Source organism: Geotrypetes seraphini, chromosome 2, assembly GCF_902459505.1.
Source record: "Geotrypetes seraphini chromosome 2, aGeoSer1.1, whole genome shotgun sequence".
Taxonomy (NCBI): domain Eukaryota; kingdom Metazoa; phylum Chordata; class Amphibia; order Gymnophiona; family Dermophiidae; genus Geotrypetes; species Geotrypetes seraphini.
Genome location: NC_047085.1, coordinates 139,647,725 through 139,664,595, shown reverse-complemented (window position 1 = coordinate 139,664,595; position 16,871 = coordinate 139,647,725). Strand labels below are relative to the sequence as shown.

Here is a 16,871-nt window from a genome sequence, read left to right as displayed (position 1 = left end):
ATTGCCATCAATCAGCGCAAGATAATTTAGTAGCATAGAAGCATAGAAATAGACGGCAGGTAAGGGCCACGGCCCATCTAGTCTGCCCACCCCAATGACCCTCCCCTACCTTTCTCTGTGAATAGATCCCACATGTCTATCCCATTTGACCTTAAAATCAGGCACGCTGCTAGCCTCAATAACCTGAAGTGGAAGACTATTCCAGCGATCAACCACCCTTTCAGTGAAAAATAATTTCCTGGTGTACCCGTGCAGTTTCCCGCCCCTGATTTTCCACGGATGCCCCCTTGTTGCCGCGGGACCCTTGAAAAAGAAGATATCTTCTTCCACCTCGATGCGGCCCATGAGATACTTGAATGTCTCGATCATGTCACCCCTCTCTCTGTGTTCCTCGAGTGAGTACAGCTGCAACTTATCCAGCCGTTCCTCGTACGGGAGATCCTTGAATGTAATGTAATGTAATGTAATTTATTTCTTATATACCGCTACATCCGTTAGGTTCTAAGCGGTTTACAGAAAATATACATTAAGATTAGAAATAAGAAAGGTACTTGAAAAATTCCCTTACTGTCCCGAAGGCTCACAATCTAACTAAAGTACCTGGAGGGTAATAGAGAAGTGAAAAGTAGAGTTAGAGGAAAAATAAAAATAAAATAAACATTTTAACAAGACACCATTGATCTAAATACTTTGGAAGGTAGAAGAGAGGAGAGAAAGGAATAGAAGCAGAAGGGGGAGCCGTTGAACAGTAGAATTCTGGAGAAATTTAAATGATAGAAATAGAACAAAACAAAGACAAAAGGCAAAACAATAGATAAGATTAAAGATAAATCATAAGCTGGAAAGAAAAATAAAATAAAACTTTGTCTTCAATCTACGGTTTCAGCGTCAGTGATGAAGTGGAGCAAGTAAGTTTAGGAGGAGCGATTGACGTTTCCAGAAAGGGCTTCTTCAGGAAAGAGACTTGGCAGACAGTCCCAGGATGGCCATTCTCTGGACCGACTCCAGTCTCAGCACATCCTTACGGTAATGCAGCCTCCAGAATTGCACACAGTATTCCAGGTGGGGCCTCACCATGGATCTATACAATGGCATAATGACTTCAGGCTTACGGCTGACGAAACTCCTGCGTATGCAACCTATGATTTGCCTTGCCTTGGATGAAGCTTGCTCCACTTGATTGGCAGTCTTCATGTTCTCACTGACGATCACCCCTAAGTCTCGTTCTGCTTCAGTTCTTGTTAGGATTTCGCCATTAAGGGTGTAAGTCTTGCATGGATTATGGCTGCCCAGGTGCATGACTTTGCATTTTTTGCCATTGAAGCTGAGTTGCCAGGACCTAGACCAGCGCTCCAGTAGGAGTAGGTCGTGCATCATGTTGTCGGACATTGAATTTATGTCTGTTGTGCTTTTGCCCACTACATTGCTTAGTAGATAGGTGACATTCCAAATGGATTTTATTGCACCTTGGCACAAGATAAATAGTCTTTTTTCACTTTTATCTTGTTTACTCCTTTATTACTTTGCACAGAGCTATTTAAAAAAACACATAGAGGAGGTTTTTTTATGCCAATGAAGTATCAGTCAGTCTTGCCTTGAACCGCTGTGGCAGCTGGTAAGCACTGTTTTTGAGTCTTTTTCCTCCTTTTTAAGTTTGAATTAACTCATGCTGTGATTTTTGTGTATGGATTGTAGTGGAGTTCGCATCTAGCACAATGTGTTTGGTGAAAGGGTTATTTGATATTTGTTTTTTTTAATTGCACCTACAATATGTGATTGGATTAAAAAACAGCCTAACATGGTTGTGTTTTGCCCAAAATGGGCTGCTTCAGGGACAAAGACCCATGTAGTATACTTGAATAATTTTCCCACCAGGGCAAACATCAGATTGTAGAGCTGTTTATCCTGCTGGTGAAATTATTCCAATTCTTTATTTTCTATATTTTATTTTTTAATTCTAATTTTTAATTTTAATTTAATTTACTCAGTGAATTCATTGTTGGGATGTACATATCTTGTTTCTATCTCTACCTTTCCTATCTGAATATGTTTAATGGATTTTATTTTTATTATTTGAATTATTATATCTTTACTATTTAATAATTGTTTTCTCAGGTACTTTAGCTAGATTGTGTGAGCTTTCGGAACAGTTAGGGAACTTCCAAGTACCTAATTTTTTATTTTTATTTTATTCTGAGCTTCTGGAGAGGACGGGCTATAAAAATGAACAAATAAATAAATAAAATCAAGTGTAGGTGCAATAAACTGTTTGGGACCTTACCTGTCTGCTATCTTGACTTTTCCACCTTGGATTTTGCCGGCAGGTTGCCTTGTATCATTCAGCACAATCCTCACCATACAACTCAGGATACAAGGCCCGTAGATGCCAATGTGCCCCACCAGGGTGCAGAGTGCTAACACTATATCAACTGTAGGGGCAGGAATTCTCCTGAGCTCATTTGTGGCTATCAGCTTGTGCCTGCACCATAAGGGCTCCACTGCTGATCCTACCCCACATCCCAGATAGCCAGTAGACCCACTAACAAGCCCAAGTGTCCAATATTAGCTCTGGCTCTGCTTACAAAAATATCATCTCTTCCCAAGCATTTTGCTGATATTCTTTAACTCTTGAACATGCAGACATTCAGAAAATACATCGGTCTTCACTCCCAGTCCTCAAAGCCACAAACAGATCTGGTATTCAGGATATACCCTAATAAATTATATTGTATTAACAAATATGCATGAGAGATTTGCATATAATGGGGATAGAGAATATGCAAATCTCTCACGAATATCCATGTTGTAAGTACAAGGTAGATGTAATCTTTTGTAAACCACATAGATCTGCAAGGTTATGCAGTCTCGAAGTTGATTTTTATGTTATGTTCTGAAAACCTGACTTGTTGAAGGCCAAAGGACTGTCAAGTTACTTATCGTAAAATGTCTTCAAGAAGTCTATTCTATAAACGTAATCATAAGCACTCTCTTTTTATTACATCATTTGCTATTCTGCCCTTCATAGTTTCATAGTTTATTAAAAATTTGATGAAACACTAATCATAAAATTCAAAGTGTTGTACAGTAAAATAAACTTTTTAAAAATATGGGGGGAGTACTGACACCAAATAACAAATAAGACAGAGTAGACCATAACAAACTAGACATAGGATAGGTTAGCAAACAAGGGGAAAAGGGGAGAGAACTACAATTTTATAAAGAAAAGAAGACAAAAAAGGGAAAAAAAAATAAGGGGGAGGGGAAGGGAATGATGGTAAGAGGCATTAAAAAAAGCGGAGAGGATAGATTACTCCTAGGCATCTTTAAAAAAGAAAGCACTTTAAACTACCCTTGAATTTGTCTATGTTTTGTTCTGCTGTGATATAAGATGGAAGGGCGTTCCAGATCGTGGGTGCTGTGACTGAGAAAATGGGAACGAAGAGTGTATGTTGAGATGAGGATTGTAAGGAATAAGAAGTCTGTCTATAAAAGCAGGTTCATTAGTTTTTTGAGTTTTGAATGTTAACAGTGCAATTTTATATGTAATCCGATGGGGGGATAGGGAACCAGTGGGCTTTCTTTAATAGGGGAGTAACGCGATCGTATTGTTTTGAATTTGTAATGATTGTAGTCGTCTAATTTCTTTTTGACATAAACCTGGAGAGTAGGAGAGGAGAGAGGAGAGAAACTCCATTTAATTATAAGAAAGTGATAGCAAAGAGTCAAATCCTAAAATAAAGTACAAAATGTAAGATACCTACTTTGTTTACTGACAATTCATCCAAGGCCCAGCCCTGTCATTGCATTAGAAGCCAGATTAGTCTTTAGATTCTATATGGAGAGAGGGAGGGAGGGAGATCCACAATGATGAAGCATCAAAAAAGAAAGCAGAGGATTCCCCCCTATGTAACATATCTACTCTTGAACCCTTTTTAAAAAATATCTATCTATCTGCTGTCTGTCTCTCGGCATCTCTGGAAACGAGTGTGGGGGTGGGGAGAATCTTTTTATCTAATCTTACCAAGGTTTTCTGAAGAAATTGTGTCTGGCCATTCTCTTTGCCTCTCTTGCTTCAGGTGGCAGTGTAAAATGATATTCTTTCCTTTCCTTTGTGTTTTTCCCAGCCGGAGGTAGTTGTGCCTATCACTGTGGCTTCCCCTAAGCTCTTCCATCTCGTGCTGCGCTATGTCAGCCTGGGTTCAAAAAAGGCTGTAGCAGGGAGGATCTCAGTTGCTGGGGGCATAACATGCATCTCTAACTGTACTCGTAAGTGACAGACTGTAATTCTGCTGTTAGGTGTCTTGCTTAAGGCTACCTTTTCTGCGCAGGTCATGCCGCCATACTTGCAGTTCAGCGTGTTTGTTTTGCGCTCTCACACAAAGTCCCTCCACCCGTCCGCATGACTTCTAACCACCACCCCATTCTGCACTTCATGGCAGCTTTTGTTTATTAACTTCCATTTCACAGAACGAAGTGAAGCTAACTCTAAGTGTGGAGGAATCAAAGCTCTATGTGTTTCGTGTTATCCTGAGATATATTAACCCTGGAACCCAAACGCTGCATGGTCGTATAACTGCTTATCGATCCCGATCTAACTCAGGTAGGTGAACTGGAAAGGACAGACAAATGAACTATAAGGCGTTGATATTCAGCATGATTGAACTGGCTAGAAAGGGCTGCTGGCCAGCTGAATCAGTTGTTCAGGGCTAACCACTAATTTTCAGCAACATTTAATTGGTAAGCACTGCTGAAAATAACTGATTAAGGTCCAATATTCAGCTGGCAGCTTTGAACGTTTTGTTCACCGTCGACGGAGTTATTCCATGATATTTAAAGCCAGGACCTGTGTGGGGCATTGGCTTTGAATATCTTGTTATTTTAAACCAGCTAACATATAGCCGCTTAAGTCAATATTCAGCATTTAAGTGCCATGGGTTAGCACATAAAAATAGGACAGACTTTTATGTGGTCCCATTTATGCACTAAACCTGGCCACTTAAGGGCTGAATGTCATTAAAGAACCAAGTGCTGATTCCGCTCCTGGAATGCCCCCAACATAGTCAGCTTTGAGTTAGGCGCAAAACATGAATTTCAGTAACACTTAGCCAGTTAAGTTGTGCTGAAAATTAGCAGCCAGCCCTGAACAACTGATTAACCAGTCAGTGGCCAGTTAAATTACTTTGAATATCAGCCCCTTAGCGCCTAACTGCAAACCAGCTATTTTGGGAGTATCACTACTACTATGTTCTTAATCATTTTTATAGCGCTACTAGACATACCCAGCGCTATACATCAAAACATAGAAGAGACAGTCCCTGCTCAAAAGAGCTTACAGTCTAGTCAAGACAAACAAACTGGACAAGAAGATGCATCAATTCACTGTGCTCAGGCGGGAAAACTACAGAGGGAATGTTAAGACAGATATCAGTGCTTAGAAGCTGGGTTGGAGTTTGGAATTGAAAGCATCTTCAAAGAAGTGGGCTTCGAGTCCCGATTTGAATACTGACAGAGACAGAACTTGACATATCGAATCAGGCAGTTTTTTCCAGGCATATGGTGCAGCAAGGTAGAAGGGACGGTAGTCTGGAGCTGGCTGTAGAGGAGAAGGGTACAGATAAGAGAGACTAATCTGATGAGCGGCGTGCCCGAGGGGGTAATGTAGGGAGAGAGGAAAGATGCTGAGTAAAACTGTATGCAGAAAAGTTGGCACTTTTAAGTACCAATATTCAGCACTCTATCGGTCAGATTAACCCCATGGGACCGCATAAAAGTCGGTCCTATCTTTCTATTTTATTGAAGTTTTAACATATTACATTTATATAAACATATATCACAGAAAAGGAAATTGATGGTCAGTCCTATCTTTAGGCAGTAACCCATAGCATAGATGGTTAAGTGTTGAGTATCGAACTTAACCTATGTGTTAGCTGAATCAACAAAACCGGATATTCAATGCTGAAGCCTGAACAGGGCCTGGCATTGAATATCCAGGAATAATGCCAGTGGTGGTGAGCAAAGTGTTGACTGCCACCAGTGAATATCAACCCCTAAGTTGCTACATTGCTGTGAATTTTTCAGCTGATGTGTGTTTTTTCCATTCCCCTTTGCATGGCATACCTAGTGCAACCCATGTTTGCATTTATGCTAAAATGCATAAGAAATAAGTGTATATTCCTTATGATGCTATTGCAGTAAGTTCATTCATAATAAGAGGATTTGTTTAACCCTTTCAGGACCAAGGGACATATTTGTCCCATAACTTTAAAATCCTATAAATTTTGATTGGGATAGTCTACAGTTCTAAATTTGATATGTACGGATTCCATATGATACTGCCTTTATGTAAACAAACTGGTTCCGACATTCATTCATTAGCGTCGTTGCCAGATTGACGAGAAGATTCACTTGCCACACTGTCCATAAGCCAGAAGTGTGATTTTTTAAATAAAAATAATGATATTTCACAAAAAAAATCAATTTTTTGGCATCTGCAAGCCCTTTTTACCATAAAAATGTCGTCAAAACCACAAAAATTGGCCTACGATCCTTATGGTCCTGAAAGGGTTAAAGCACTTTTCATTTCACAGCCCCAGTTTAACCCTTTTTTAAAGTGACCTGTGAAATGCACATACAATACTGTATATCAAATACGTCATAAAACATAATAGAAAAATGGTTGAATTAGCACAGGTTTCAAACTTATGAGCAATAGTGCTATTCACCAAGATTTCAACCTTAGCGAATAAACATTTTGCACATTTAGAAACTTTCAGAATTCAATCACTTAAAAAAGCAACAAAAAACAACCTTCCAAATGTTTTTGTTACATAGAGTGTTATGGACCCCTATGCGCCTGCAAAAGATAGATAGTACTAGATCCAATAGATGCTGGCATTTTAGAATAGAAGTAGGGACGTTAGATCATTTAATTTTTTTCTGTCCCTGTGTAAATGCCTTTTGGAAATTAATTTGGCCCCAAATTAATAAGTTACTAGAAAATCATGTAGGACTCTCATATGATACCATATTATTTGGTACTGCAATGAGAACTCAGAGTCCAATTTCAGCAAATAATAACAAACTACTATTAATATTGACAGGGGTCGCCATGCAACAAATTACTCAAAATTGGAAGGATTATACCAAATTAAATTATACATTCTGGTGGAACTCTGTCTGTCATATATACAAAATGGAAAAAGCGTTAGCGTTACAACAAGGGAATCTTCACAATTTTAAGAAAATTTGGTAACCATTGACTAATTATTCTAATGATCAGATTTCTTAGCACATTGGCAGTAGGTATATAGGGAAGGGTTGGGATTTGTATACTTTTTTGGAAATAGAAATTGGGAAATAGGGGAGGAATTTAATATATATGATATGATGTATTGATTGTAGTTACAATTGTGTTGTAATTATTAATTATATTATGTATGAATCAATTGCTGTAAGAATGAAAAATTAATAAATAAAATTTAAAAAAAAACCAAAACAAAAAAAACCTTCCTTCTGTATTCTCTTATGTCATATTATATTTAGATCCAGGGCTTGAACTGGTAAAACAAGTCAGAACATGCTAACTGTGAGCTTTCAAAGACTCCACTAATGAATTTAAAAATCTACTTTGGAATAGCAGTTTGCAGGGGGAGATGATAATCCAGGAGAAGGGAAGATAATCTGTGTAATTTTCAGTTAGTCTTGTTACCTTATCTTGAGGCACTTTAGGGTTCTACAGTCTGGCCTAATTCATAGGAAATACTTATTACTCCTAGTGTATTATTCAGGAGAGCAGTTTAATTAACAAAAATTAAATGGACTAGCCCAGGATTACCTTCGGTGACAAACTTGCAGGAGAGTTGTCCACTGCCTCCCACCGGCAGGCCCACCTTCATAATGGCAGCCTTCCCCTTCCCGGTGCATCTAATTGAAAATGCCCCTCTTTATGACCAACCAAACATAGAAAAAGATTTAATGCATCATGTGAAAGGTGAAATCTCTATTACCCCATTGTGTTTCAATCATTATAACTACCGTATTTTTCGCTCCATAAGACACACCCTAGATTTAGAGTAGGAAAACAAGAAAAAAACATTCTGAACCAAACCCATCCATAACAGACCTAGAAATTAAAGCAACCAAATACCCAATCCAGACCTCACTCAGAATCTTGGGAGTGCTGATAGACAGATGCTGCACTATGCAGACCCAAATCAACAAAACTACCCAAAAAGCATTCTTCACAATGCGCAACTTAAGAAAAATAAGGAAATTCTTTGACAAAGAACACTACAGGATAATTGTACAATCCCTGGTACTAGGTCTCGTGGACTACTGCAATATCCTTTATCTACCATGCCCCACAAACATGATCAAAAAACTTCAAACTGTTCAGAACACAGCCCTTAGACTAATTTACTCACTCGGAAAATTTGACCACATCACCAATGCCTACCTAGACTCACACTGGCTACCGATTCGAGCCAGAATTCAATTCAAACTATACTGTCTACTCTTCAAAGTAATTAACGGTACTGCACCCACCTACCTAAATGACCGCCTAAACCGTAACCTTCCAACCAGAACAAGAAGAACACTGACATCATTCACATACCCACCACTCAAGGGTACTCACCGCAAAAAGCTTTATGATAGCCTCCTGGCAACACATGCTGCAAAACTCGAACCTTCCATCACCAGATTGTTAACCACAACATCAGACCTCAAGACATTCCGTAAAGAAATCAAAACACTGCTGTTCAAAAAGCATATACAATCTACCTAACCTCCCTCACCCCATCCCCCAAGAAACCAAAACACTGCCGTCCAAAACATCTTCCGATGTTATTAAGTCTTTACTATCATTCTGTTATTAAGTCTCTATCCTCAAACTGTATTCTCTATTGTCATGTACCATCCTGGAAATGTCCAGTTCTCTTCTTATGTAATCCGCTTTGAACCGCAAGGTACAAGCGGAATAAAAAAAAATCACTAATGTAATGTAATGTAATACCAGGCTGTGCACCCAGCCCCCTTCCCTCCCTGTCTTACCAAGCTCTGCATCCAGCCCCTTTCCCTCCCTGCCCTACCAGGCTCTGCAGCCATCCCCTCTCCCTGCCAGGCTCTGCACCCTGCCCTGCCCTGCACCCTGTACCCCCTTCTGGTGGTCTAGTAGTAGGCCAGGACAAGGTACAGGGCAGGTCTAAGTGATAGGCCACAGCTTCAGCGATAAAGGTGTGTGTGTGGGGGGGAGGGATAAAGAGCCAAGGCAAATGTTGACTGGGTTAAAAACCTGTCCCCGTTGCTGTTAATGATAATAGTGATAACAGGAATACAGGAAAGAACGAGTCCAACCCCCGAGGTTGGATATACTCACAAGTGACGCTAAACCAGCAGCCAGTGCAGACGCTCCCTCATGATGAGACATCAGTCTTCCTGAAGGCCCATACTGAAACTCCTTTACGATAACTTCATTTTGAAAGTAAGGGTTCCCTGCAAAGTGGAACTTGATTTTACAGCTGGAGTTGCCCAAACTTTCGACGCAAGCCCAGAAAACCCAGGTTAGCCCACTCATTCACTGCCTCCAGATCCTGCTGCATGGCCTCTAGGGCATCCAGGTACCGAGGCCCGGGCAGGGGCTGAACTGACATGATAGAGCACTCCTTCTGCTCCACTTCCTCGCCTCCCAGACCTTGCTGCCGTTGTCGCCCCCCAGCCCTGGCCTGTGTCGACTCCAGCTCTTCCTCGGCTGCGGCAAGGCGAAGCTTCTGTCTCCAGGCTTCAGTGGTGGAGTCCGGTTCAGGCTTCCCCCACTCCTCCTGGTCTGCGCTTTCCCACCCTTTGTCCACTGCAGCAACCGCCCAGGCTGTCATGTTCGCTAGCCTGTGCAGTCTCCATCTCCTTCAGCAGCTGGTATTCGCGCTGCCTGGATTAGTCCAGCTGCTATTGCATGGCCTCCAGCAGCATTGGCAGCTGTTGGTCCTCCTCGTCCTAGTCGCGCTGCGACGGGCTGCTTATGACTGCTCAAAGTATTACATTTGGGTACAGTAGGTATTTTTCTACAATAGCAAATGCGAGACGCTCGGGGTGGGGGGGGGGAGTGGGTTTGGGTTATATTCGCTCCATTAGATGCACCTTCATTTCCACCCACTTTTTTGGGGAAAAAGTGTGTCTTATGGAGCAAAAAATACGGTAACTAGCAAACCAAAGCAATTTGAACTGATAAATAGTAAGTCCAAAAATAATGATCACTTGGCGTTACATTTGCTCATTCCATATTTCACAATACTAGTAAATGCAAATTTTAAAGTAACCAATTGAAAGAATATTTTAAAGGATTGTGAAGCACACACCTTAGAAACTGCTTCCTGAAGTAATCTGTTGTTTCAAACTACAGGAAAAACACGTTTTAATGTATTATGTCATCTTCATCACAAAGCGAACAGATCATTGGCATCAGTTCGGTCTCTCAAAGTAGTAGTTCAGTTGATTATCATATCTACTGAAGTGTTTTCTTTGTGGACAAATAGTGCTGCAATAACTTTCAACATGTTTTACCCTTATAGTTTGGTTAATCCAGGCTATAATGTTTCCACTTAAGTAGAGCACTGGTTTCCTGCTGTCAGTCAGAAGCTTTGTAAACCAAAGTAAACATACAGAAACATAGTACAGTGAGGTAGAGGAAGCAGGAGAATGCCTCAGGCACAGTGACCTTTGTGCTGACCTTCTCTTCAGTCTTCACCATCCTCACAGTAATCAGCTTACATAATAAGATATAGTTTATCGTGAATATCTTTAGCCCCAGGTCTGGGACTCAATATACAGTGTTTTGTAAAAGACTTCACAACCTTGTACATTTTTCACATTCTGTTTTCTAAAAAGTAATAATAATAATACACAGCTCCAAATGTGTTAAAGTAAGGGTTTGTTTCGCTGATCTACACAATATATCCTATACTTTCAATGTATAAGAACAATTATAGAAATACTGAAAAAACAATTATGAATAAGGAAGCAAAATGCCCACTGAAAACAGCCTCTATTGGCAAGTGACCAAGACTCATGAGGACTGTTTTGCTGCGGTATTGAGTATTTTAATGTGGGAAAAGGCAGAAAGATTTTAATTCCATGTAAGGTTTACCAGTAAATTAAAGTTAAGCCATATCAGTACGTTTTTAAAAATTCAGAATGAAGTTAAACTTACTCTTTGTATGAGATTTGACAGTTAAATTCATGAATTTGCCACCATGCACTTACATTGGCAGCACCGTGCTACGTGTTAGTAAAGGGGGGTTAAATTTCTTGTTAAACTTGGCAAGAATGGAAGTGAAATTAGGGACATGTTAGTCCAAGTTTATAGGGCTAATGCCATGAAGAAAAATGTAGTGCAGAAATGGATTAAACGTCTTTCTGAGGGGAGAGAAAGCATCACTGATGAGGAGAGGTCAGGGCAGCCAGTAACGAGCAGAACTGACGAAAACATTTCAAAAGTTTGTCGAATTGTGAGTCAAAATCATCAGCTGACTGTGAGAAGAATGGCAGACCAAGTAAACATCGATAGAGAAACAGGAAAATCTTAACTGAAAATCTTGGCATGAGAGAAGTGTGTGCAAAAATGGTTCCTCATGGCTCTTGCATCATGACAATGCACCAGCTCACATGGCACTGTCCGTGAGGGAGCTTTTAGCCAGTAAACAAATAACTGTATTAGAACACCCTCCCTACTCACCTGATCTGGCCCCCAATTACTTTTTTCTTTACCCGAAGAAAAAGGAAATATTGAAAGGAAGACAGTTTGATGACATTCAGGACATCAAGGGGAATATGACGACAGCTCAGATGGGCATTCCATAAAAAGAGTTCCAAAATTGCTTTGAAGGGTGGACTAGGCGCTAGGGGACTAGCGGAGTACTTCGAAGGTGACTGTAGTGATATTCTGCATTGAGGTATGTAGCACTTTTTCTAGGATGAGTTCATGAACTTAATTGTCAGTCCTCTTATATAGAGGGATAGTATTTGATGAGGAAATAAATACTAGTTGAAAAAAAGTTTTTACAAAAGATAATTTCCTGTAACTACTATTTCGATAGCGCTACCAGACGTACGCAGCCCCGTACAGAGTCACAAAGACAGTCCCTGCTGGAAAGAGCTTACAATCTAAACAGACAAGACAGACAAACAAAGTCTATGAGAGCAGTTGCTAAAAAGTAGTGCCTGGTGGCGTTAAATTCCACCATTCTGGGCACTTCTTGTTTTTTGAGTTTTAAAGTTTTTATTCATTTTTTCATATAACAACAAGTGTATCACATAAATTTATACAATTTAATTGAGTACACACTTGATATTCCTTCATGCATCACTGTAAATACAACGTATCATTTTAAATATCAGCAGCAGTGGAGATCAACTGCTTTTACACCTAAGCAGCAATGAGACCAGCCACAACCACCGAGAGCACACAGACCCGATCCTACCAAGAGTGTGAACTCTTCCCCCCATGCAATCCGCTAAGAAGATCGACTGTCGGCTCCGGGCAGCTTTCCCGCAGAGGAGAGAATCCTGCATTCACCGTGGACCTCATCTGGGGCAGCCTCCTTGGAGCGGCTGGGGCATGGGCAGTGTGTCTGGAGGGAATGCATGGATGGGAGAACATCGCAGGGGAGGAGACATAGGCATCCTGGAACTGTCGGCCAAGTCTCTTCCCTGAAGAAGCCCTTTCTGGAATCGTCAATCGCTCCTCCTAAACTTACTTGCTCCACTTCATCACTGACGCTGACCCATTCTGCTTCTATTCCTTTCTCTCCTCTCTTCTACCTTCCAAAGTATTTAGATCAATGCTGTCTTGTTAAAATGTTTATTTTATTTTTATTTTTCCTCTAACTCTACGTTTCACTTCTCTATTACCCTCCAGGTACTTTAGTTAGATTGTGAGCCTTCGGGACAGTAAGGGAATTTTCCAAGTACCTTTCTTATTTCTAATCTTAATGTATATTTTCTGTAAACCGCTTAGAACCTAACGGATGTAGCGGTATATAAGAAATAAATTACATTACATTACATTATATAATCCTTTACTATAATATTGAAAAAGTATATAGTACTTAATAAGTATACCAACTATTACTCAAATTATAAACCCATCCCCTCCCCTTCCTTTGAAAATTGCATACAATACAACAAGATATAATGATAAATTATTTATATTATGAGATGAATAAAATAAACTCACCCACTGGGCACTTCTTGTGATTTATAGGCTGATACCTTAATTAGAAAGACTGCTGTTTTTCCAGTAAGAGTCAATCAGATTTTCAGGTACAAGTGAAAAATCCTGACCTCATCAGAAATATGAATTATGGACAAGGTTTAAGGGGTTAATGGGAAGGAAGGATGTGAAGGGATTGTGGAACATGTAGCACTGTACTAGACAGCACCAATTTTTTAGGCAGACTATATAGAATCAGACCCGAAATATATAGTAACATAGTAAATGACGGCAGACCTGTGGTCCATTCACACAGCAAGGTGGACAGAGTGTACCAGTCACCTCATGCAGATTACACCCCTCTATGCCCTATTTACAGTGTGAGGGTCATTTAAGTTTTGCATCCTTTTTCTATAGAGGGACCTCCTATGCTTATCCCTTGCATGTTTGAATTCTGTCACTGGTTTTGTCTCCACATGTTGTTCCTGCCACTCAGTCTTCCTGGCCATTCCTGGCATAGAGCTAGTGAAAGCTGTTTAATCAGAAATTCCTAGCACATCTCCAGGTTAGACAAGTCACCTTAAATTCTAATATACCCTCCCTTTTACAAAGCCATGCTAGGGGCTGCCATGTGGCAAAACCCTCAAAGTCCTTTAAATCTCTGTGGACTTTGGGGCAGTTACCACAGCAGCAGCTGCTAGCGTGGCTTTGAAAAAAAAAAAAAAAAGGGGGGGGATAGTAACATAGTAAATGACAGCAGATAAAACCTGAATGGTCTATCCCATGGGTAGGCAATTCCGGTCCTCGAGAGCCAGAGCCAGGTCAGGTTTTCAGGATATCCACAATAAATATGCATGAGACAAAACATCTCATACATATTTATTGTGGAGATCCTGAAAATCTGATCTGGCTCCGGCTCTCGAGGACCGGAATTGCCTACCCCTGATCTATCCAATCTATCCAATGGTCGTATGCATTATAAATTCATGATTAAATTATCTTTTATTTCTGGGCCAGTAGAAGTCTGCCCAGTACAGTTCTTAGGTTCCAACTACTGGAGCTGCCATCGAGGCTCACTCTAGTCTATCTAAACCAGTGGTTCCCAAACCCTGTCCTGGGGGACCCCCAGCCAGTCGGGTTTTCAAGATATCCCTAATAAATATGCATGAGAGAGATTTGCATATAATGGAAGCGACAGGTATGCAAATCTCTCTCATGCATATTCATTAGGGATATCTTGAAAACCCGACTGGCTGGAGGTCCCCCAGGACAGGGTTTGGGAACCACTGATCTAAACCAAGAGTCTCAAAGTCCCTCCTTGAGGGCCGCAATCCAGTCGGGTTTTCAGGATTTCCTCCATGAATATGCATGAGATCTATGTGCATGCACTACTTTCAATGCATATTCATGGGGGAAATCCTGAAAACCCAATTGGATTGTGGCCCTCAAGGAGGGACTTTGAAATCCTAAACCATCCCAAATTACTGGAATTCCCAAAGGCCACCTTTAATAAGACTATAAAGTCAATATTGATTAGTAAAGGCTACTATGTTATGCTTAACTGAGTTTTTTTTTCCAGCCAGTTATAAAATTATTCAAACTAAAATTTTCTTCTTGTTGACAGGAGTAACACAAAGCAAAGAGATTGTCTTTCCTTTCAGTAAAGAACCTGCATTTGTTACTGTTCCTGGAAACAGTTTTGCAGACCCATTTTCATTTGTCCCAGGGACATGGATTGTCAACATTATGGCAGAAGACATCTTCTTGGTAAGAGAGATGGAGAAGCTGATTTTAGAGCTTAAGATGTATATAAGCCTATAGAATAGATGCTTAAAAGTGGGCTCTTATTGCTACACCTCCATGGCATGATTTTTGTAATTACTGTAACTCTGCTTTCAGATCCTCCTAAATAGTAAATATGAGCTTTTCTATCTTTTCCTTCAATATTAGGCTTTAGAATTCTATAGTATCAAAGCTCTACATTACCGTATTTTCGCGGATATAACGCGCGCGTTATACGCGTTTTTACCTACCGCGCATACCCCTCGCGCGTTATACGCGTGAGCGCGGTATACAAAAGTTTTTCTACATAGTTCCCACCCCGCCCGACGCCCGATTCACCCCCCCCCCAGCAGGACCGCTCGCACCCCCACCCCGAACGACCGCTCGCACGCGCTCCCACCCGCACCCGCGATCGGAGCAAGAGGGAGCCCAAGCCCTCTTTCCCGGCCGACTCCCCGACAATATCGGGCCAGGAGGGAGCCCAAACCCTCCTAGCCACGGCGACCCCCTACCCCCACCCCGCACTACATTACGGGCAGGAGGGATCCCAGGCCCTCCTGCCCTCGACGCAAACCCCCCTTCCTCCCTCCAACGACCGCCCCCCCCAAGAACCTCCGACCGCCCCCCCAGCCGACCCGCGACCCCCCTGGCCGACCCCCACGACACCCCCACCCCTCTTCCCCGTACCTTTGCTAGTTGGCCGGACAGACGGGAGCCAACCCCGCCTGTCCGGCAGGCAGCCAACGACGGAATGAGGCCGGATTGGCCCATCCGTCCCAAAGCTCCGCCTACTGGTGGGGCCTAAGGCGCGTGGGCCAATCAGAATAGGCCCTGGAGCCTTAGGTCCCACCTGGGGGCGTGACCTGAGGCACATGGGCCCAACCCGACCATGTGCCTCAAGCCGCGCCCCCAGGTGGGACCTAAGGCTCCAGGGCCTATTCTGATTGGCCCACGCGCCTTAGGCCCCACCAGTAGGCGGAGCTTTGGGACGGATGGGCCAATCCGGCCTCATTCCGTCGTTGGCTGCCTGCCGGACAGGCGGGTTTGGCTCCCGTCTGTCCGGCCAACTAGCAAAGGTACGGGGAAGGGGGGTGGGGGTGTCGTGGGGGTCGGCCAGGGGGGTCGCGGGTCGGCTGGGGGGGCGGTCGGAGGTTCTTGGGGGGGGCGGTCGTTGGAGGGAGGGAGGGGGGTTTGCGTCGAGGGCAGGAGGGCCTGGGATCCCTCCTGCCCGTAATGTAGTGCGGGGTGGGGGTAGGGGGTCGCCGTGGCCAGGAGGGTTTGGGCTCCCTCCTGGCCCGATATTGTCGGGGAGTCGGCCGGGCAAGAGGGCTTGGGCTCCCTCTTGCTCCGATCGCGGGTGCGGGTGGGAGCGCGTGCGAGCGGTCGTTCGGGGTGGGGGTGCGAGCGGTCCTGCTGGGGGGGGGGGTGAATCGGGCGTCGGGCGGGGTGGGGATAGGGGGTCGCCGTAGCCAGGAGGGTTTGGGCTCCCTTCTGGCCCGATATTGTCGGGGAGTCGGCGGTCCTTCGGGGTGGGGGTGCGAGTGGTCCTGCCGGGGGGGGGGGGGGGCAGGGCAGGGCGGGTAAACGGAGAGTCGGGACAGCGCACGGAGAGTCGGGGAGGGCGAAAGGAGAGTCGGGGTGGCCAGAGGAGAGTCGGGGCGGGCGAAAGGAGAGTCGGGGTGGCCAGAGGAGAGTCGGGGCGGGCGAAAGGAGAGTCGGGGTGGCCAGAGGAGAGTCGGGGCGGGCGAAAGGACAGTCGGGCAGCATGCGCGTTATACCCGTGAGCACGGTATACAAAAGTTTTTATACATAATATTGTGGTTTCTGCGCGCTATACCCGTGTGCGCGTTTTACACGGGTGCGCGTTATATCCGCGAAAATACGG

General features: G+C 43.0%; 1 protein-coding gene across 1 annotated transcript in view; it reads left to right on the top strand.

The window, feature by feature from the left end:
• Nucleotides 1-16,871, top strand: part of LAMA3 (laminin subunit alpha 3) — a 509,154-nt gene that overhangs the window by 169,331 nt on the left and 322,952 nt on the right. The window contains exons 23-24 of the mRNA XM_033933874.1: nucleotides 4,468-4,600; nucleotides 14,829-14,971. Coding sequence (XP_033789765.1) covers nucleotides 4,468-4,600; nucleotides 14,829-14,971 — 276 coding nt within the window. The remainder of the gene's footprint in view (nucleotides 1-4,467; nucleotides 4,601-14,828; nucleotides 14,972-16,871) is intronic.